The sequence below is a fragment of the Perna viridis genome, chromosome 2 (assembly GCF_037379345.1).
Source record: "Perna viridis isolate PV_CMFRI_1.1 ecotype Kerala chromosome 2, ASM3737934v1, whole genome shotgun sequence".
Classification (NCBI taxonomy): domain Eukaryota; kingdom Metazoa; phylum Mollusca; class Bivalvia; order Mytilida; family Mytilidae; genus Perna; species Perna viridis.
In genome coordinates this window covers 4,594,667-4,616,678 of record NC_142446.1, presented here as the reverse complement: position 1 = coordinate 4,616,678, position 22,012 = coordinate 4,594,667, and the positions used below count along the sequence as shown (strand labels likewise).

Sequence of the window (22,012 nt, the reverse complement as noted above, 5' to 3'; positions counted from 1 at the left end):
TACCATAACATTGTCAACAATATGGCGGCTGTCATCATGTAGTCTTAACCAAGACATTTTGCCTAATTTCTTTTCGTGTACCACTTTCTATCAACAAAATGCCTAAGAAAGGAAAGAAAGGAAAAGGGAAGAAGGGGAAGGGGTAAATTAATTAATATGTCTGTGGCATTGCCTATTGAAATCTAGTAATGGCTGTCTAATTCACCAATTTCCCATCGTTGACGTTGCTGTCAATAATAATTTCCTTAATAATATGAAGAAGGTGAAACCTGTTAACGCTATTGAAGAAACATTAATTAAAACAGCTTTGATAAATTTTGTCAGTTCTGATTTGATATATTATACTAATAACCTTCAAATATGGTCAATATTGTAATGATACAGTGTTTTCCCCAAACTCTGCGCTGATGTCATACCCATAATAGAAAATTTACAATCACCTGTTTCATCCTTAAAAAATATCAATCAAGAATACAAGATGTAATTAGTAAGTTTCGTTCCTGAAATACCACTTTTAAGTAAAATTGTTTTAAAAAAATTTCTAAAATTATGTAGAATTCGATAAATTGACTGGCTTCGAGGGGTTTCCCTAATGTGTAATGACCCATGGCATGTTGACCTAGTAAACAATGAACAACACGTGATTTGGAATTACTTACCTGTTCTGAATTTTCATATATAAGCTTAAAACCATGTTCCTTTTTTATAAATCTCCAAAGGAAAGGATTCGCCATATGCAAACTTAAACATATATAAAAATAAACGAAAGTTTTATCTGCCATGATCACACAAGAGCATCTGCTTTACTTTGACATTGACCTTAGATAGTGCTATATTCTGATTGGCTAGAACATTATTTTAAAATAGTAAATAAAGGGAAGCTTTCAATGTGTTAGTAATACTGACGTTAATGAAAAAAAAGAAAACTTTTAGAAAAAAAAAATATTTTCTTAAATTTCTTCTAATTTTAGACAATGCAAAAGAAAAAAAAACCCTTTTTCTGTCATTGACACACAATGCCTTGCTAACTCAATCTCCTCTGAAGTTGTAAAAATGGTTGGACTACCCATTCTTAGGTTATCAACCCCTGTAATAGTAATCTGATTGTGCCTTCTGGGACACCATGTCTTCTAACTGGATATCTAATACTTTCTCCCCTGAAAGAAAAGAAAAACATTTGAAACACCATATGCTAACATTGAGAAAGAAATTCCATCAACGTCAAATGCTGTTTCAAAAGCAAACAAATCAGATTAAAATAAAATAAATGGAAAATTTAGGAAGGTGTCTTTAAAGGAAAACAAATCTAACAGAAAAAGACTTGCAAAGTCAACAAAAACAAAAACTTCTTCTAAAAAGAAGTCAAATGTTTTAATGCATGAGATGGTGATGAACTTGAAGTTGAGGATACAGATTTTGCATCATGTGTGGAAAATGTCAGCCAGATGGACTCAAACTGGATCTAAGCCTTAAAATTGTTAACCAAGCACACTGTGATTGCTGTCTTAAGCGGGTCCATTTGAAGTATTGTACCGAGGAGGAACACATTACACATATCTAAAACTGATAACTTCTACTGTCCCTTGTGTGTTACCTCACAGAGCATTTTATGAATAACTTGATTTTGTGACTGTAGCATAGACATGTACAATATATATTAATTGGTTTTATAACTTATAACTACCTAATCAGTTATTTAATTAAAGAAACTTGTTCATTTAGCTCCACTTAAAAATCTTATTGTCTCTAAGGTATCACAACAACTACAATTCAAACCCATTGTTTTGCAACTTTTATCAGTTGAAATCAACTAAACAGTTTGCTTTGTTCAATGAATGTTCTGAACAATTTGTAAAACTTAATTTGAAGTTTCAAAATCATTCCTTTATCCATACCCAAAATATTCTAAGCATGTGCAGAATTACCGGACTTTCATTGTTTACAAGAAAACAGCATATTGGTTATATAGACAACAAATAAATAAAATTTGCTAATGCCACTGGTTATAAAGAATGATTTACTTAAAAAAAACATTGTATGTAGATTTAGTATTCGAAACTTTAAAGAACAGTTATACTTTAGCTTATGTTTATAAAAGACAGCAAGTCTTAGGTGCGCAGACATACCGGACTGCTCCGTATATATACTAAAGCATTATACTAATTGTCATGGTCTGATATGTCTATTGGTCAAAATGTCCAGCACTGGGAAACATTATAGTTCTTATAATTTATGAAACGTTTTAAAAGATTTCTTTAATTCAATTCAGTTTTGCTTCAATCTGTTTCGATTTGTATCATTTAATTATGTTTTTATTACAATTTGATTCATTTTATCAAATTGTTTCATTTCGATTCTTTCTTTTATTGATTATTTTCATTTCATTTTCGTTTTACAATTTTTTATGACCGGAGAATTATGGATCATACTGATTACATAATTTTCGTAAAGATCTGGGTGCCATACTGTAGAATTTTATGACCAACCCTATCTTGGAAAAGCTATGATTCTATTTGTATTTACCTATCGAAACTAGCGAATATTTTCCAAGACTGGTTTGGCTCTGAATCGCATATATACAAGTATACGCAAATGAAGCTACCATTATGCTGTTTTTCAGCTCCTGCCTTTTCTTGCCATAAGTATTATATACCGAAACAGTTTGATAATACAACCATAGATGGGAGCATATGAGGGAGGTGAAACCTTAAACACTCCCAAAGAAGCATAAATATGAAACACTTTTCATAATTTTTGTGAAAATTCTAATTCTCTCTCTCTATACCGTATTTTTTCATGTATACTGCAAACTTTTTTCAACTTTTTCTCTGTTCCAGGAGGGGGGTGTATACACCAAAACAACGAGTTTTTTTATTTTTTTCTGGAGACTTAATTCAGATATCAGAACTGAAGTCATCAACACAAGACAATATTGAGCCATTTTGTATTTTTGAGAACAGTTTTGTGTAAAGTAAACAAATAAAGTTTTACTGCTACTTAATAATTGTTTTATCAATCAATGTTGTTTTCTTGCATTTCATAGTTTGTTCGAAAAACCATAAATAATTTTTTTTCTCAAAACACGCTGTCTTAATTATAACAGGAGTGCCAGTCCTCGGGCCCATTGTCAATTAATTATCAAATAACAAAAGATAATTTTAAAAGATGAAATCACTTGTCACTAATCTTTTAATATGCTCGATGAACTGTTTCTAGATGTCAAATATTAAAACACTGGCTCGGCAAATTTAAACATCTTTTTTATATACGCCGGTCGGACTTGATGCCATTGTTTTAGTGAAATACCTGATTTGTATACAAACAGGAAATGTAAACATTGTAGGTGACCCTTGAATAGATCCAATACATAGCCATATTTTAATCTATAAATGGCTTGAAAATGCAGGGAAACATGAAAAAATACATTTATTTTGAAGATTAATGATGAAAGGATACCCATTTCAGAGAATTTACCAGAAACCTTTCATCTCAATGTGGTCTTCTGCTGGTGATTTTTCCTTGCTTCCCAGTGCACCTTTCACATAGAAACTAACTTTTTTTGTTGATCTCCCTTGCCAAGAAGGGTGTGTACAGAATAAACAAATGTGCATAATACATGGTAGAATACAGTTGTATTGTGGCAAATTTGTTGCTGGCTTGTCACCAAGTGGTCCAGAGTTCGATCTTTGGTGGTGGGGGTGTAATTTTGTGTGTCAAATCATTCTCTCCCTTTATATTTGAAGCCCAACTAAAGACCCACAGGGTTTGGATAAATGTTTGAAGTAGGTGTATGAGAGATTTCCATTAAATGAAGACTCTTGAGTTTGGGGAGGTGTGACAGGCTAGCCTACCTGTGTTGTAGTAGGTTATGAATTGAAAATAGTCAGTTAATTGACTTGGCTAAATAATTAATGCCATGGCAAAATCTGTTTGTCACTGGCTTGTCATCGAGCAGTTCAGGGTTTGATCCTTGGTGGCTGGGGTATACTTTGTAGGTCAAATCATGCTCTCCTGTTACAGTGAATTATTTTTATTAACTTCCAAAATGGTAATATTTGTTACATACATGTGATAAAGTGGTTCCTTCAAAACTGGAGATTTGTTGTTTTTAGTTTATTTTGAAGGAGTGTGATCATTCTGTAACCGTTGATTTTATTACTTTTGTTAGTAGGGCCTTTCAGAGCTTACTTGAAGGTGTGTTTACACTTATTGAAGACCTTTTGGTGATCTCTATAAGTATATACTATTTTTATAGGGGTTATATGATGGTGCATTTGTTGTGTTCCCTTTTCTACTGTGTTGTTCGAAAAGAAAGTGGTAGATTTTCTGGTCCCTTGGTAGAACTGTAGAAAGGTTCTCATTTCGGTAGAAATGACCTACTGATCGGTAGGTTCACATGTATGTTATGATATACATTTTTTTCCTTATGTATTCTTCTAATTGTCATGGTCTTAAAGTCTATGTGTCGGAATGTCCAGGGATGTAAGGAACTATGGGTTGTCATGGTCTGTAAAGTCTATGTGTTGAAATGTCTAGGGATGTAAGGAACTATGGGTTGTCATGGTCTGTAAAGTCTATGTGTCAAAATGTCCAGGGATGTAAGTAACTATGGGTTGTCATGGTCTGTAAAGTCTATGTGTCGAAATGTCCAGGGATGTAAGTAACTATGGGTTGTCATGGTCTGTAAAGTCTATGTGTCGAAATATCCAGGGATGTAAGGAACTATGGGTTGTCATGGTCTGTAATGTCTTTTGGTCAAATTGTCAGGTATTGATAAGCTGATTATGTCATTTTAGTAAACAATGACCATCATCTTGATCTTGAAAAAAGCTATAGGTTCTTATTTGTATTTAATCATGGAAGCTAGCAAATGTTTTCTGAGACTGGTGTGGTTCTCTATTACATTTACAAAGTACATGAGAATGAAGCTGCCATGATGCTATTTTAAGCTCCCGATTTTACATGCACTGTACTATATATTGATTGTTTTTCTTGCCATAATTATACAGGACCAGTTGATAACACAACTAGAAGGGAACGTATGACATAGTTCCTGTCTCCTCTTTATATATCAAGTTTTGTATACATTTTAATATTTGTACATGTTTCTGTATAGTTTCAGCTTCTTTAGCTGCATATTTTGATAATGTATCTGCTATTTCAGGTTCAAAAATAACCTGGACACTGTGTCTAAATTGACAGATCGTCATTTCATTCACAATCATTTCATATCTTTTAAGTAGCTGCCTTTGTAAGAATCATGCAAAATCTGAAAAATGTGATACACCTCAAAAAAGGCTACATATTTTTATTTTTGTAATTAAGTTGTTTTATGGGTGTATATTATGAAATGTGTATTTATTCATTCAAATCTGCCTGCTCTTAGGAGATAATCCACACTGAAAATCCAGTAGATTCTATTGTATTTGAGCGCTATTTACAGAGTTATCTCCCTTAATTTTGAAATCTACAGTGCATTCTATATAATTTTTATCTCCTAAGAGCACAGGTTATATGAAAAACCACATGTTAATTTCTGTTTACTATGACATTTCAAACAAAATATCAAAAATAAAAATATGTAGGCTTTTTACCCATGAATCACATTTTGCGTGATCCTTAGCTGGAGTACTACTTAAAACTCCACTTTGATATTACCTCCAGAACATCAAGGCTTGCTTGGGTTGGCATGTCTAAACATAGAGCCAATCACTTCCTTTGAATTTCATTGAGTTTATCAAAGCTTGATGTGTTTCCTGTTTGCCAAACACTGAATAGAGCATACCAAGCTTTGAAATGTCATAAGTTTTGTAATGCCCTTTAATCTTTCTAAGTATTCCTAATGAAGGTTTTGCTTTTTAATGGATGTGGTTTATGTGCCTATTAGATTTCATCAGTTCATCTTTTTTTAAACCTAGCATTATTAGGTTTACATTTGATTTTAAAGGTTTTCCTCCTATCTTTTGTTTATCTTGTTATTTCCTTTCATTTTGGAAAAATGTGTTTATTCTTTTTTGTATTGAGTTCGAGTTTGACCCTTGTATTTTGTTTAGGCCCTGCCATAAGATCTGTGTCAAATCTGAGCTATTGTTACGTGTATGTTGTGACCATTTATACATTTTTGTACCACTCATGCTGACACACATTTCTCATACTTGTAGTTGTAAATTATTTTTGTTTGGGCAGTCAAAAATAAAATCATGAAAGCCAATTGATTTGTCTATTTCTTATGGGTATCACAGAATGTACTTTTTTACTCATTGTTTCTTGGTACATGTACATTGTATTATTCTATTCTCAATTGAACCATAGTTCAATTAATATTGTTAACTTTTTTTTTCATCAGACACTTGGTGTAAGATATTTTCTTTCTTAACCCTCTCATAATTGGTTGATTTTTTCTCTACTGAGCCAATGTTAATTGCTTTATCACTAGTTTTGAAGCAACAGTGAAAGAACTTTTTTTATCTAAAACATTGTTTTCAAATTTTTTTCTGACTTGCATAATAGAGATAAACCAAAATTGATATAAGAAGTCAACATCAAACACAATTAAAATGATGCGTCAAAATCATTGTATAGAATTATCTTAAATGCTAGTGGGACAATGTATCTCAAAATGGAAAGAGACAAAAACTGGCAAATGACATCTCAGAATCATGGGATAGAGTTATCTGAAATGCTAGCAGGACAATGTACATTGTATGTAGAGTGGAAGGAGACAAAAATATATCCTCTTCATTAGAAAATGATAATGCTTTAAGTTTTTCATCCTGTGAAAAAAATACTTGGTGTTAAAATTGATGATACTCTAAGCTGGAAAAGTCATTTTGATCATATTTGCTCAAATATTTCACCAATATTGCAACACACATTGTTGCTTGCATCTGCATAATATGTGCCTGTCTATTATCAGTGCTGAGTTGTCTTTCATTCTCTCTGGAGAATGCTCATTTTTTATCAATGAAAATATATTATTCATCAAAGAATAGACAAGTGAAACTAATACTGTAATGCTGTGTAAGATAATGTCATAAGATATAGGTATATTAGGAAACATATTAGTTCAGTACATGAATTCTCATCACAGATTACTTTCAATGTTTCCATTTTTAATTAATACAGGAAGAAAGGAAAGAAGGGATCAAAGAAACAAGAATCTGTAGCTAAATTAGCTGTAGCCAATTCTAAAGTATGGGAAACAAAACTAGACATAGCAGAGACTGCAAGAGCTGAATACAGGTATAATATTACCCTTTAAATGTTTTCAAATGTTCTATAGTATTTTTGATTTAGTTGCATGTTTTTATGTCTTAAAGCCCAAAAGGTTCACTGATATGGGAACCACCTTTGTGGTCTGGTTTTCATCTCAAGTACAGGAGGTTATGGGTTCCATCACCTGTCTAGTCCTACAAAAGACTTTAAAATTGGTAGTCACTGCTTTTCTACCAAGCACATGGCATATTAGAAATGGAGTGATGATTATTTTGGCTCAGAATATGAATAATGTACCAGTATAAGACATCACATTCAATCAATAACTAACTGAAAATCACAAGCCAATATAAGTTTGCTGTTCTGTAAATTGTAAGGTTTGATTATTTAACATTCATAAAAGTGTCAATCTGAAGTTAATGTTGGTTTAATTTTTGTCTTGCCTGTGACTTTAGTTGATGATGGAGAGACTAAGGTATTGCCTTTCCAGCATAGGCATCCACATCAAGATTTTTTATATAAAATGTTCTGATTTGGTCCATTTAATATGATCCTATTCAGCCTTATACTGAATAAAATATTGTTTAATTTAATATGAACCACGTAGGTCAATCAAACTTGTTATGCAGTTACATTAGCATTATGCATATGTCCCTATAGTCAAAGTCTATTAACTTCAAAGTTTTATCTTGTGATTTGAATGTTTTCTGATTAGGTCAGTTGAAAATAAATCACTTGTACTCAGTCAATTCCATTTGGTATGCAGTTGCATTAGCACCACTACATCACAGTTCCATATCTGTTTCATGCATATGGCCCCTTATCACAGTGGATTTCAATGGATTTTTTTTAAGTACTTTAATGTTAAGTTTTCAGATTTCTGACAATAGTTTATTGATGCATTTTTGTATTATCTGAGGCAAAACTCGGCAAAAATTCTTTTAACAACAATGATTTACTGATACTATGTTTCAATTTGAGTGATATTTTTATGTATATATCAGAGAACATGCCAAGAAATTAATGCTGGAGAATGACCAGTTACAGAGCACTATGGTCCAGAATGAACAGGAATCAATTGAAATATTCACTATGCTTCAACAGAATGAAGAGAAGAAAAATAGTCAGGTCGGTCATAATAGTAGTGGATCCAAAATAGTCAGGTCTGTCAGAATAGTAGTGGATCCAAAATATATTTACATCTAATTTGTAAATTGTAAAATTGACTGCTTAGTATAAGTTGCAAACTAAGTCTTATTTATAATGACTAAATAGTCTTAGTTAACTGATCTTCAGTATTTACAGATTAGAGGTAGAGTCCAGTATTGTGACACTGATTTAACTTACAGTTTGTTAATGTTTTGTTTTGATTTGTATTGGATATGTTATTGTATACTGTTGAAGAATTGTGTGGTACATGTATTTGTGGTTTTGATCAATCCAAAAGAATTGTGATGCTTTAATGAAAGCAACAAACTAATAAACCCAAAAATAAATCTTCACAGTAAATACATTTAAATTCACAGATGGAGAAAATGCAGCAGTCAATTAGAGAGATAAAAAAAGAACATAGGAAAGAGAAAGAAAATATTGTTGAAGGATTCAGTAAACAAATCAATGAGCTGGAGGAAAAACTAGATGAACGAACACAAGAGGTTCATGTCATGAGGAGTGAACTGAAAATGGTTACAGACTTCCAGAAACAGAAAACATCTATGATAAGAGAATTAGAAAATGTAAGTCTGTTTACAATTGTTTATTCATGCAATACGAAAACAACAGAAATGGTATAAATTTGTACTCAAAAACTGAAATAACTAGAAGTTTTAGTTCAGTCATTAATTTTTTTTATCAATAATACATGTCTTTCCAATGTAGTCCATATTGAGTTCACTCATTTGCCATCACATGGCACCTACGATGCTTAACAACATAACCAAAGGTAACTGTGAATTATAGGCTCTATTTGGGGCATCAAAAACAGTCTTTGACTTCACTATTGAATAAATGTAAATAATTTACTTGTTGAACCAATAGAATAACTTATTGAAAACAAAAAATGGACTGTGATTACACAGTTTACCAGATCAAATCTAATGCCACAAACTGTTTGCATCACATTCAAGTTAAAAGGGGTTTCAATGACTATTTAGACGAGCTCTTAATATCTCTGGAATCTATTCTTACTACATTATATAATGATTAAAGCATGATTATCTATTACATTTTTAACAAATAGACGGACACTGAGAAAAGTGTCAATTATCTTTTTTTTTTTTAAGTTAGTACTTGTTGTTTTGTTGGTCATTATTCCACTGTATTTGATTTCAGATAAAGAATGAGATGCACAATGCTAACAGAGATCACAAAGCTACACTTGCCAGAATGGAACAGAAATTTTTTGAGGAAAAGGTACAATCATCTTATATCTTTCACACTTTAAATATTAATGGGCATTTCCACCTTTTAAGGTGGAAATTATACATATTGACCTCATAGTTTTCTTTTTTTATTCATTTAATTGAATACTTACAGGAATTAGCAACCATGGTTTCTACAATACATGTACTGATTTTGTAACTAAAACAACCCATCCTTTTATTTAGATGAGGTTACAACAAGAAGCAAATCAGAAGATAGCTGAGTTAGCAGAAAGAGCTCATACTGAGGCCATTGCGTAAGTTAACTTTTACATCTCATTATTATTATTATTATCACATAAAAAAACACAATAGTACAATGTAAAAAGTAAAATGTGAGCATGCAAAAATATATTGAAAAAGCTATATACAATGAAACAAAAAACATTTGATGATTGTCATGGATATTTACAGAACATAATGTCCAAGTTTTTACACCTCACTGGATAAGCTTGATGGGTATATTAAAAGTAACACTCATCAAATTCTTTTCCAACTTTCACAATGAGAGTGCTACAAAATTAAGTTGGATTAGTTACTACATAGTTCATATTAATTTATTGGTCATGAGTTAGGTCTCTTTCTCTCTGATAAAATAGGGACTTTCTGGGTTTCTAGATGAAAGTTTACTAAAATCTTTTTAAATTTAAGCAGTAGTAATGCATATTATTTTGATACACATAATATCTGTTGTTCATTTCAACTGTTGTCTTCAATCTGCAGTGCTGGACTTTAGTAAACCAATAATAAAGTCATATTTGATTATTTTTATCATTCCTATATGTACAAAATATGATATTTATGTCAGTATTTAATGACTATTTAAGTATTATATTTTGTGTTCTCTACACCCTTTGGTCCTCCAATAAAGATACTCTATTCTATAATATTTGTTGTTGTTGTCCCTAAGAAAATAGGGATTTTCTGGATTGATTTGAACAAACTGACTTTGGGGGTTATTGTGATCATTTAAAGAGTAATCAAGGGAACCAGGATTCAAGCAATAATCAGAAGAATATATTCCAAGGTAAAATAGACACATACAATTAAAAACAAGAAATAACCAAAATAACGTCTGCAAAGAAACAAAAGTAAATGAGCAATCTGGCATTATTAACTGGGTGCATAGACCAGGTGCACCAGTAGGGTAAGATTTCTCTGCTTTTCTAGCAACACCTGCTGACTTGCTCATAAAATGTCACATTCAAGGAAGACAAAAAAGGAAAAAAAAACTATGACACTGTAAAAAAAATTGTTCTCATGATGCAAATAGATGCACCATAATGATCTTCCAATTCATGATAACGACCATAAGACTTTCAAAGTGATGACGCTTATCTTGTAGCAACATGACCCTGTTCCAAATGCCTTATTGCAGAAAGTCTAGAATTGTTAAAAAAGTTTGCATAGTTTTAGCAAGCTCTGGCTCAACATATGAGTTGTGATATGGAAGTTCCATACGCTGGTGATGAAGGTATGTTGCCACAGATGAAAGGAAAATTGACAACACAGAATGAGGAGTCATCATATTTGTTGTAAAGTTTAGTCATGAGTTTTCCTTACCACCAGTCTCTAAGAGTAGGTCATGATGTAGACTTCATTGTGTTTGTAGTGCCCTTTACACAGGAAAAAAGGCAACATGTTTTTCATATGTTTGAAAAACACCTGAAAAACATTTTGTTTCTCTTATGTTTAGGACCACCATGAAAGACACATGGAAAGCATATGTTTGGGACAAGCGAATCAGTTCATGAAATACAAGTAAATAAAAATCATATGGTTACTATATGTCTTCTTCTGGATTTAATAAAAAGGGAATAGTTTACATATAGTTTTGAAAAACATTTGTATGTGTTTTTATAGGTACACAACCATATATTTTCATTTAGTTCTAAACATATCTTTCCATATGTTTTAAAAACTATAGAAACATATGTTGCAATTTTTCCTGTGTAACTTAAGTTCTGTTGGGTGGATGCAGAACATGTTTTCAGTCTCTTTTTGAATTTTATATTTCACATCTAACAGAATAACAAAATATATAGATTTTTTATGCAACTAGTAATTAATTTACATTTGTAGTAATTTGGATGAAACAACTAAGTCAGTGTATAAGGAGAATGTACGTTTATCAGAGGCTTTGAATTATCACATGAAAGAGGGAGAAGTTTTGAAGAAAAAAGTAGCCAGACTAGAAGAGGAGAATGAGAGCTTGAAAGGAGACAAAGAACTGAATGATATGATGATCCAAGAGAAAATCACTCAAGTTAAAAACCAGAAAGAGCAAATAAGAGAGGTAATCTTTAGATCTGACTGTGGCTAATGTTGATTTTATATCAACTCTTCTACTGATTTATTTGGTGCTTTTAGTCCCTTCCCAGCTTTGGTTTCATTTCAACAATTTTTTTTAAAAATTAGGCTTGTAAAGATTTAGTGAATTTCATGAAGGTAATACCTTTTTAGAGTTTAAAATATTTGGGAGGACTTTCAGATATTGAGATGATATGTTGTATGCAAGTATATCTATCAAGCTTTTTTATTGAATAGTGATACATGTACTCGAAATCAATTAGTTTTGTGAAACTAAAACCTACTTTGACTCCCAGTTTTGAAATAATTATCTATATACTTAATACCTTGGACTTAGTAATTTTTATTTTTTGCTTGGGAGGTTCAGCTTAATTATGTTACAGATTATTTGTTTGATTTGATAAACACTTCTTTTTCTTCTGGTCATTTATCTAGAATGTTCGGATTGTTTGAATGGGGTAATTTTTGTCAGATTTAGTCCTTCCATTTTCATTTCGAGGCCCATATGGGACCATGGTTTGCCATGTGCAATACTCTAACAATCTTCTTTCTCTCCTTTTTAGTTCATCTGGACCAAAGGTTCATGTGATCTAGTGTCATCAGTTAGGATTGTTCCTAGTTCAATGTTTTCCTCAGATATTCTTTTTCATATAAAACACTGAGATGTTGTTACATCCTTGAGGTATTAAGTTGACATATCGATCGACTTCTTTATTTATTAATAATAATGTCTTCTAATAACTTTAATCATATTTTAAATACAAAAGTTTCTGTTTGGCAGAAGTTGTAAATGTGAACAATTGTTATCACTTACCAACTGTTTAATGGATTTTACCAAATTGGTTACCAGCATTTTTTGGTTATCTATAAAAAATTTGTTTAAGATGCTGCCATCACTGCCACTGCTATTTTTAGATCACTGGGGTAATGTTCCACTTTTTAACATTTATCTCAATAAATTCTACGCAGGTCCACAGAGGTCAACCCTGAACAGATAAGTCAAGTATGGACACACCATTCAAGCTTAAAATTGAGGAAACTCTGAATTTTGATTTGACACACCATAAGAATTTGACCAGAATCAAAGTGGTCCACTTTGGCCACTAATTCATAAATGGTACCAGTCACAATCAAAACAACTAATCTAAGCCTTCCATTTGGGTATGGCCATGGTGATTAGTGGTACAAATTTCAAAGATCTATTAAGAAATCGTGGATCACTTATGTGTTTTGTTTTGCTTTCATTTAATTGGGCTATCATTATCAGTGTACAACTGAGTCATTTCATTGATATAACTTCAGCTTCTTCTTTTTTATAGTTACAAGAAAAAGTGGAGTTGTTAGAGAAGTCATTAAGCCATATGTCAAGAGAATTTGATACGACAAGAAAAGACATTATTTCTAAAGCCAGAATAGAAAATGAAGCAGCTAAGATAGAAATTGCCAAGTTACAAAGAGTCATTGAACTCAAAACTAAGGAAATGAACAAAGTGAAAAGATTGGCAAAAAATATCCTTGATCAGAGAACAGAGCTTGAACGGTTCTTCCTGGAGTCTTTAGAGCAAGTCAGAATAGAGATTTCTGCTAATCAGTAAATATCATTTTTATTCATAGTTATATTATTACAAATTTATTATTTGATTATGCAACTTAAAATTACTATGTAAATTCCTTTAGACCACAAAGAAGATTATTTTTCATTGAGTATAGACAGACTACAAACTTTAATGTTTTGACCTTTGGTAGTTATTTTATAAGTCATCTTAACTAGATTTACATCTTAACTTAACCTTTTACAGTTATGGATATATAAGTCTAGTAAAGATACATGATTGTGTAAGTTAAATGTTGTATTGAATGATGATCTGGAATACAGCATGAATTTCACTCAATCTCACTCATATTTATTAATTCACATATGAATGTTCACTAATAATTTGTTCCTCCAAACGTCTTTTAAATTTATTATTGATATAACTCAATGATAAACATTTCATCTTTAAGAATAAAACATAAGTTGAGAAGTAAGGTGTTTGTTTACTCAGCTATAATTTCACAGGCAAAGTTTTACCATATTTTTTATGATTTACTTCCTTACTAAAATAGGATGGAACAGCTGTACATTTGTAGAATTTTTTGTCTAACTGAGAAAAAAATCTCAAGATTTGTGGTCCACACTTGAAAATAACCTGCTATACAAAATATTAAGTGTGAGCCACATGATTGAGGGTATTTCTTTAAAGACAGGAAAAATTTGACAGTCATTCCTAAAATTATTGCTTTTGATTTGTTCGTCCTCTCTTGGCTAGATGGGGATTTGTTTGTCCTCTCTAGGCTAGACAGGGATTTGTTCGTCCTCTCTTGGCTAGATGGGGATTTGTTTGTCCTCTCTAGGCTAGACAGGGATTTGTTCGTCCTCTCTTGGCTACACAGGGATTTGTTCGTCCTCTCTTGGCTACACAGGGATTTGTTCGTCCTCTCTTGGCTACACAGGGATTTGTTCGTCCTCTCTTGGCTACACAGGGATTTGTTCGTCCTCTCTTGGCTAGATGGGGATTTTGTATAAAATGTTACTGATTGTGATATAAATTATTCAAACAATACTACACAAAATCTTTAAAATTCTTTCAATTGGAATTTTAGGATTGTTAAAAAATTAGCAATTTCAAATAAATATTAAAAAATAATCTCCAAATTATTTTTTGCAATACACATTTTTGAGTAATGATCATATTTCAAAGATTTTCAATGGAAAAGGAACCAGTTTTTATAAGATCCATGTATTGTAAGAAAGAATCTTTCAGAATATTCAGTTGACTTTTTAGAGCCCAGTATAGACAAGATGCTCAGAAGGCATACCAACAGAAGATGTTGAATGCTTATAGTGGAAAGGGAGACTATCCAAAGATACGAACTTTTAACAAGTCTGACATGAGTACTAACAGTGTATACTCTGATCTACAGGCAGCTGAAAAAATGTAAGTAGTTGTCTTATACAGTTTCCCCATAAAAAATTAAATATATGACACAAATACAACTGAAAATTTCTTTTCTCACATATGAGGCAGAAACTTAAATTCAGGCCCCATGCCACAAAACTTGAAAAATTAGTTAAGTCAGAGAAAATTTTAACCGTTTATGACGTCATCAGTTTCAAAGACTTTGATTGGAGTTACCATGGAAGTTGAGAATATTCTCAGACTTAAGTATTTTTTAACCATCGAACTTTGATTATATCCACAAAAACTTTGTTGCAATGATATCGACAACGGTCTTGACAGCTTATAGGACTATCTGTGCAATGTAGACTCCACATGCTGCAGATGATGTTATATTTGCACAAAGAAACAGGAAGTCCACAACTGGAAAACCAAGATCATGATGTTTGTCATAAAGCCTTGATCCCAAACATCCCGCTCCATAGATACATAGGTTAAGGTCATATTGGAGCTGAAGAAGGTGCATTGATTATCTCTAATTTTAAATTTACATGGGTAAATCAAATGTAAGGATCATTAAATACATCATCTATACATTGGAAATTGGTTTTGAAGGACTGGGCCAGTTGCTTCTCTGTAGTATCCCTCGAAAAAAATTAGCTTTATACTTGTACAGAAACAAATTGGCCAAGTTCTCAACAAAAAATATTGTTGACCAGAAATATCAACATTAGACTGACTAAGAGCACTTGTTTGAATCAGTGCAACATTTCATAAAATAAGACTTTTCTGTACAAATAAAGCATATCTTCCAGTCCCATGTCCTGCATAAAAACATTGGTGAATAGGATCACACAGAAATACTTTAGATTAACCTGTGAAATTGTGGTGTGCAAGGTAGGAGAAACAAAAGTCCCTATATCACAAGATGCAAGTCCAGCAGAAGAGAAACACCACTGTCATTTAAAATTAGAAGAGTCCACATTCACATTTAAATAAAAAAAGACTCCACATCTGATTAGGAAGTTATTATACAATGTGATCAATAAGACCTATGGACAGGTATATTATGGGCTAAAAGGTGACTGCAATCAAATGACTGACACCTATCTTAACTCAAGTAGTTTCTAACACATTTAACAATAAGAAGGATCTTTATACAATGATAATCTGTGGACTAATTGAGCAAAAGATAGACAACATATTTTGGATTTCTGAAATAAGTAAATGGACTTCAGACATACAAAGATAGGTTGCAGTATCTGAACTGTCTTCCCGTAAATTACTTTATCAATATAACATTTATAGGATTTTATTTACAGTTTTCTGCTTTTTAGTCTCATTAATGTAGTAACTAAGCCTCTTTCTTCCAAAAATTTTATTTCACAAACAGAAATGGAATGTACGTATAGTCATTATTTTGTGTTGCATGAATGTTGTATTGGCTTTTATACATGACACTTTCTGGTGCTATAGGTTATTGATGATATGACTATAATGGTATCTTCTAATGAAGTGAAACATGATCTGATTACTTTATAACATTGATAACATCACAAACAACATGCATATTTTTAATATAAGTTGTCAATGTTAACTGACTTGTAAAGAAAGTACAAAAATGTTAATAAAACAGATTTAAAAAAAAGTATTTGTTCACACTTCAGTAGAATATAATTGTTATTTGGAATCTTTGAAGGCGATATGACCTCATATGCCTGACCATTGTTCTGTATATACCCTTTGCCATAGGGGTGCCAGGGAATTTAGAAAGCTGACAGGGTATATGAGCCCATGTCCCATGTGAAAATTCCAAATAACATATAGTATCAGTAATTATGAAGAACTTTTGGAAGATAAATGTCATCTTCATCTCTAAGGTTAAAGGCCAGTAATCTTTAAAAGAATCATTTTTCCTTAAAGATGGAAATTTATTTGGTATAGTATCTTTCCTTGGAATCACTATTTTCTTTATTTAAAGGAAATAGTCCATTTTCTTGCTAACTTAAGGAACATATTTCATGCCTGTATTAATCTTTATTAATTGTCAGTTTTATCTTTGGAACCTATGATTGGTTTTTTTTTGTAATTGCAATATTGGACATGTACTCTATTTTTATTCCTTTGCAACCAAAAGTTAGGGTATAATGTTTTTCCCTGTCTATCCATCTATCTGCAGTGATCAGCCCTTTTATGGTATATGGTTATTCCAGAGAACTATTATCTACACTATTAATGCAAGATTTTTTTTTTACTTGCTGAAATTTTGTATGTATATTGAAGATGTGCATATTATTAGGGTTTTGGTTTTAGCAATATTTTTGGGGGGATATTGTTACATCAGGGGTATATAGCTTTTGCAGATAACTCCTCCTACAGTTTCTGCTAGCTGTAAGGTCATAAAGATGCACATTATCTTGGTTTTGATTTTTATCAGTATTTGCTGCTTTTTGGATAGAATTAGGTGTTAAATAAATTAATAAATTTGATTCATTTGGCTACAGTGTGTTAAGAAAATTTCATGCAATATGTTATGCCATTTTAACAAATGAAAAATTATCATTTTATTCCACTATGTTCTTTTTTAAAAATGTTTTTGGGTTTCAATTATTTGCCAAAAAAAACATTTAGTCCCCCAGCCTGTTTGTATTATAGACCTATACTTCTATGGCAATACTTCATATCTACAGGAGTGTCATTTGTTTGTTCCAGACAAAACCTATTTCAAAAGTGATCCTATCTTGATATCATTATGACACATTTGCTTTAGTATCACTTTATCTAGTTTTGGCATGTTTCACCCATTAGTGGAGAATTTTGCACAATATTTTTATGTAGTAACTTTTTTTCTGAATTCTTTTCTATGCTTCTCTTAACTTCGTTGTCAGGAAGAAAATCAAGTAAGTTTACTGTTGTACTTGGATGCTTTGATACAGGTATAGTCACTTTTCAGGCAGAATTAAGAATACATTTACATTGAAATGGAAATGCATTGTTAACCATGTTGAAGTATTTAAAGCTGAAGAACTGTTAATGTGCTGAACTTTCTTTCTTCAAATAAAAAATGATAATTAACAATTACTTGTAAATGATTAATTATATTGAGGTTCTGTTGTACAGGTATGACTTTGGTGGTAAAGCTGACATCAGTGATCTAACCTGGGAGCAGAAAGAGAAAGTGCTTCGATACCTGTTTGCCAGGATGAATGGCAGTGCCAAAGCTCCTAACCTTCCAAAACCGCCACCATTGCCTGCTATAGACAAAAACCAACAACTCAGTATAACTGCTGGCCAAGTGTAAGTACTCCCAATTCTAGTTATAATGAAGGATTAAGTTAAGGCCTTAAATTCTATAATAACTCAAATCAATTTTTTTGTATTATACCTATGAGGCCACTACATTAAATGTAAAGTGTATTGCCAGACAGGGGACAAGGTCTTGCCTTATATTTGTGCTGTCTTATGCAGTGATATAATAATAGGATAATTAATTTGAAAGAGTGAATAACCAAAATATGATCACAAGTGCCAAAGAACACCTAGATTTAACGAGTGTGCGGAACTTGTTCCTCACACAAGTTAAATCCTCAAGCGTTCTTGGCACAAGTGATCATATTTTGGTTATTCACGATAACCAAATGATTATCCTATTTATTATATAGATTTTCTTCATAATTTATTGATATTTTCAACCTGAATTTTTAATTCTGTGATTTTGAGAAAGTCCATGAGTGAAATTACTGAATTTATTTCACAGTGTTAATTATGAAATTTATTACACTGGGAACATATGATAAAACACTGCTATCTATATAATAAATGTTAATATTCAGAACTTCATTCTTCTATTTTATTAGACCTGAGGAAACCAAAGACGAAACATTTTTGACTCAGGCAAGACTGGAAGAAACAGAACCGGTAGGATCATAAACAGGCTACTGATACAAGGGACTACAAATTATAATTGCATTTGTATTGTTAGATGTACGAGTGGAATGAAAGCAATAATAAACATTACATGTGTTTGAGGTTTGTGTGCTGAGAGATGACTATAAAATTCAACAAAACAGATTTTCTGAAGATTACAAATATTTGCCAAGAGCAAACTTGGATTCTACATATAAATAAATATTTTATTTCTTAAGCATGATGTAAAGGGGTAGATCCCTATTTTTATTACTGTGATGTATACTTTTCAAAAATATTTACAATGTTGTTTAAGTCTGTGATAATAAATCATTAATTATTCAAATCTGTTTTAATGAGACATACAACTATCCACCTTCCATTACAATCTAGCTACAAAAGACACACAACAGCCTAGCTACATACAATTATGTATCCATTACAGCCTATCCACAATAGACATACATCTATCTACCTTCCATTACAACCTCGCTACAATAGACATACATCTATCTACCTTCCATTACAACCTCGCTACAATAGACATACAACTACCCACCTTCCATTACAACCTTCCTACAAGAGACACAAAGCTATCCATCTGCCATAACAGTCTAGCCACAAAAAAAATAATTTCATCGTTTATTTCTCAGCTGGGTTTTTTCCATAAACTAATTTGGTACTATGACATCCTTAAAGTTGATCAGTTCGCAGTCCGCAATTCAAATAATTCCAAATTAAATAAAGCTTTGATGAAAGAACAAATTCTAATTTTAGAAATTAAATTATAAGGATATTTTTTTTTCAATTTTTGACTTTGGAGCAGATTACACTTGTTCATAAACTGCTTCATGGTTCAAGAAGTGTAAACAGCCCCAAAGTAAGTTATTTCGCATAACTTGCTTAAAGTATTAAAAACAATCCTTAACAAGAGGCTCCCAGGAGCCTGAATGGCTCACCTGCTTAAATTTTGTCTTTCATGGGCAATCAATTTTAACAAAGAGTTGTCCAAAAATTTTGACTCAAGAAGACTTAGGTAGAACTTATCATAAGGATCATTTCAGCAATTGAGAGTTTCTTTCTATTTGTTATAGTTTTCAAGATATTGGCTGAAACTGTTAATAAAAATGCAATTTTTCATCTCTCAAGGGCAACAACTCTTACAAGAAGTCGTCTGACAACTTTGATCCCTGTAGACTTTTGTAGGCCTTATAAAAAGGATCGTTTCAGCAATTGAAAGAATTAGCTAAACCTAACAGTTTTGGAGATATATACAAATTACATGTACTACTGTCTGACCCTATGTTCTATTTTTAGTAACGGCTGCCATGTTTTTTGACAGATCAAAAATCCCCAAATCAGTTCTATGCAGGATACCCAAAGAAACAGTCATACCAAGTTTGGTTCCAATTTGTCAAGAATTACTAGAGGAGAAGATTTTGAAACAAATAAAATTAAAAATAGCAAAAAAAATGTCAAAAAAGGGCAATAACTCCAACATTGCATAACAGATCAAAATGAAAATTTGACCACAGATAGATCTCATCATACTGAAAACTTTAACCTTTGTCAGAAACAGTTTTGGAGATATATGCGAAAAACTTCTGTCTGACCCCTATGTTCTATTTTCAATAATGGTGGCCATGTTTTTCGATGGATCCGAAATCCCCAAATCAGTTCTGTGCTGGATACCCTAAGAAACTTTCTTCAAAGTTTGGTTCCAATTGGTCAAGTAGTGTCATTGGTGAAGATTTTTGAAAGGAATAAAGTTAATAGCAAAACAATGTTGAAAAGGGGCAATAACTCCAACATGGCACAGGTCTCACTAACCACTTCCGGGTCAAATGGCCACCCCCCTATGTAGTACCAAAAACACACTGAACCTAGACATATGCATTGTAAGTGCATTATTTGTGTATATTATGATTAAAAGTAGTCAAAATAAAGCTGAGAATGTGTACTTTAAGATCATATATGTAATTAACTACAAAAGTGTATGAATATTGTTTACATGTGTGAGTAATTTGCCTCCATGCTGTCAGTTAGCAGAACAGGTAAAAATGTGGATTTTCAGTATTATTTATTCAAGTAAATTTTGTGAAGAATTTCTACTATGATCGTACCATTAGCATAATGATTTTGGAAGCCTTATTTTCCAAGCTTCGCAACGGTGTGCAGCTTTAAGATGTCATTTGTCCTGGGAATTCACAGTGAGACTTTGAAAATTACTTTTTTAACATGTAAAGTAATGGAAACGTTAGAAGTGGTTAGTGAGACCACAACAGATTAAAATGAAAATTTAACCATAGATAGACCTCATCATGAGGAACATTTTTACCCCGACGTCAGAATTTGGCTAAACCTAGCGGTTTTAGATATATATGCGAAAAACTACTGTCTGACCCCTATGTTCTATTTTTAGTAACGACGGCCATGTTTTTCAACGGATCAAAAATCCCCATATCAGTTCTATGCATGATACCCCAAGAAACATTCATACCAAGTTTGGTTCCAATTGGTCAAGTAGTTTCAGAGGAGAAGAATTTTGAAAAATTGTTAACGATGAGGACGGATGATGACGGATGATGACGGATGGCAAGTGATGGTAATAGCTCACATGGCCTTCGGCCAGGTGAGCTAAAAAGACATACAACTATCCACCCTATATAGCAACCTAGCTACATACAACTATTGCCTAAAAAAGACACACAACATTAAATTTTCCATTACAACCAAGCTACATTCAACTTTCCACTTTTCATTAAATCCTAGCTACAATAGACAAACTACTGCACTATCCACCTTTCATTGCAATCCAGCTTCAATTGACATACAACTATCCACCATTCATTACAACCTGTTTTCAACTGATATACAGATATCCACATTCCATCACAACCAAGCTATACTCGACATACAGCTATCTACCATCCATTACAGCTTAGCTACGATTGACATACAACTATCCACCTTGTATTACAGCCTAGCTATAATATACGTATAACTATCCATCTACCATTACAGCCTGGCTACAACAGGCATACAACTATCCACCTTCCATTACAACCTTGCTACAAGAGACACAAAGCTATCCACCTTCCTTACATCCTAGCTACAGTAGACATACAGCTATCCACCTTCCATTACCTTCCATTTCAACCTTGTTACAATAGACACAAAGCTATCCACCTTCCATTACAGCCTAGCTACCATAGACATACA

The 22,012-nt window shown here is 32.3% G+C and overlaps 1 protein-coding gene across 1 annotated transcript; it reads left to right on the top strand.

Annotated features, from left to right (window-relative positions):
- The first annotated feature begins 10 nt into the window (after window positions 1-10).
- On the top strand, window positions 11-19,136 carry LOC148623365 (basal body-orientation factor 1-like). The gene is made up of 11 exons (XM_088565178.1): window positions 11-142; window positions 7,126-7,242; window positions 8,220-8,343; window positions 8,742-8,951; window positions 9,547-9,627; window positions 9,822-9,892; window positions 11,718-11,931; window positions 13,265-13,536; window positions 14,771-14,923; window positions 18,005-18,181; window positions 18,742-19,136. Exons 1-11 carry the CDS (start codon window positions 99-101, stop codon window positions 18,812-18,814), a joined length of 1,536 nt encoding a protein of 511 aa, XP_088421304.1. The 5' UTR covers window positions 11-98; the 3' UTR covers window positions 18,815-19,136.
- The last annotated feature ends 2,876 nt before the right edge of the window (window positions 19,137-22,012 follow it).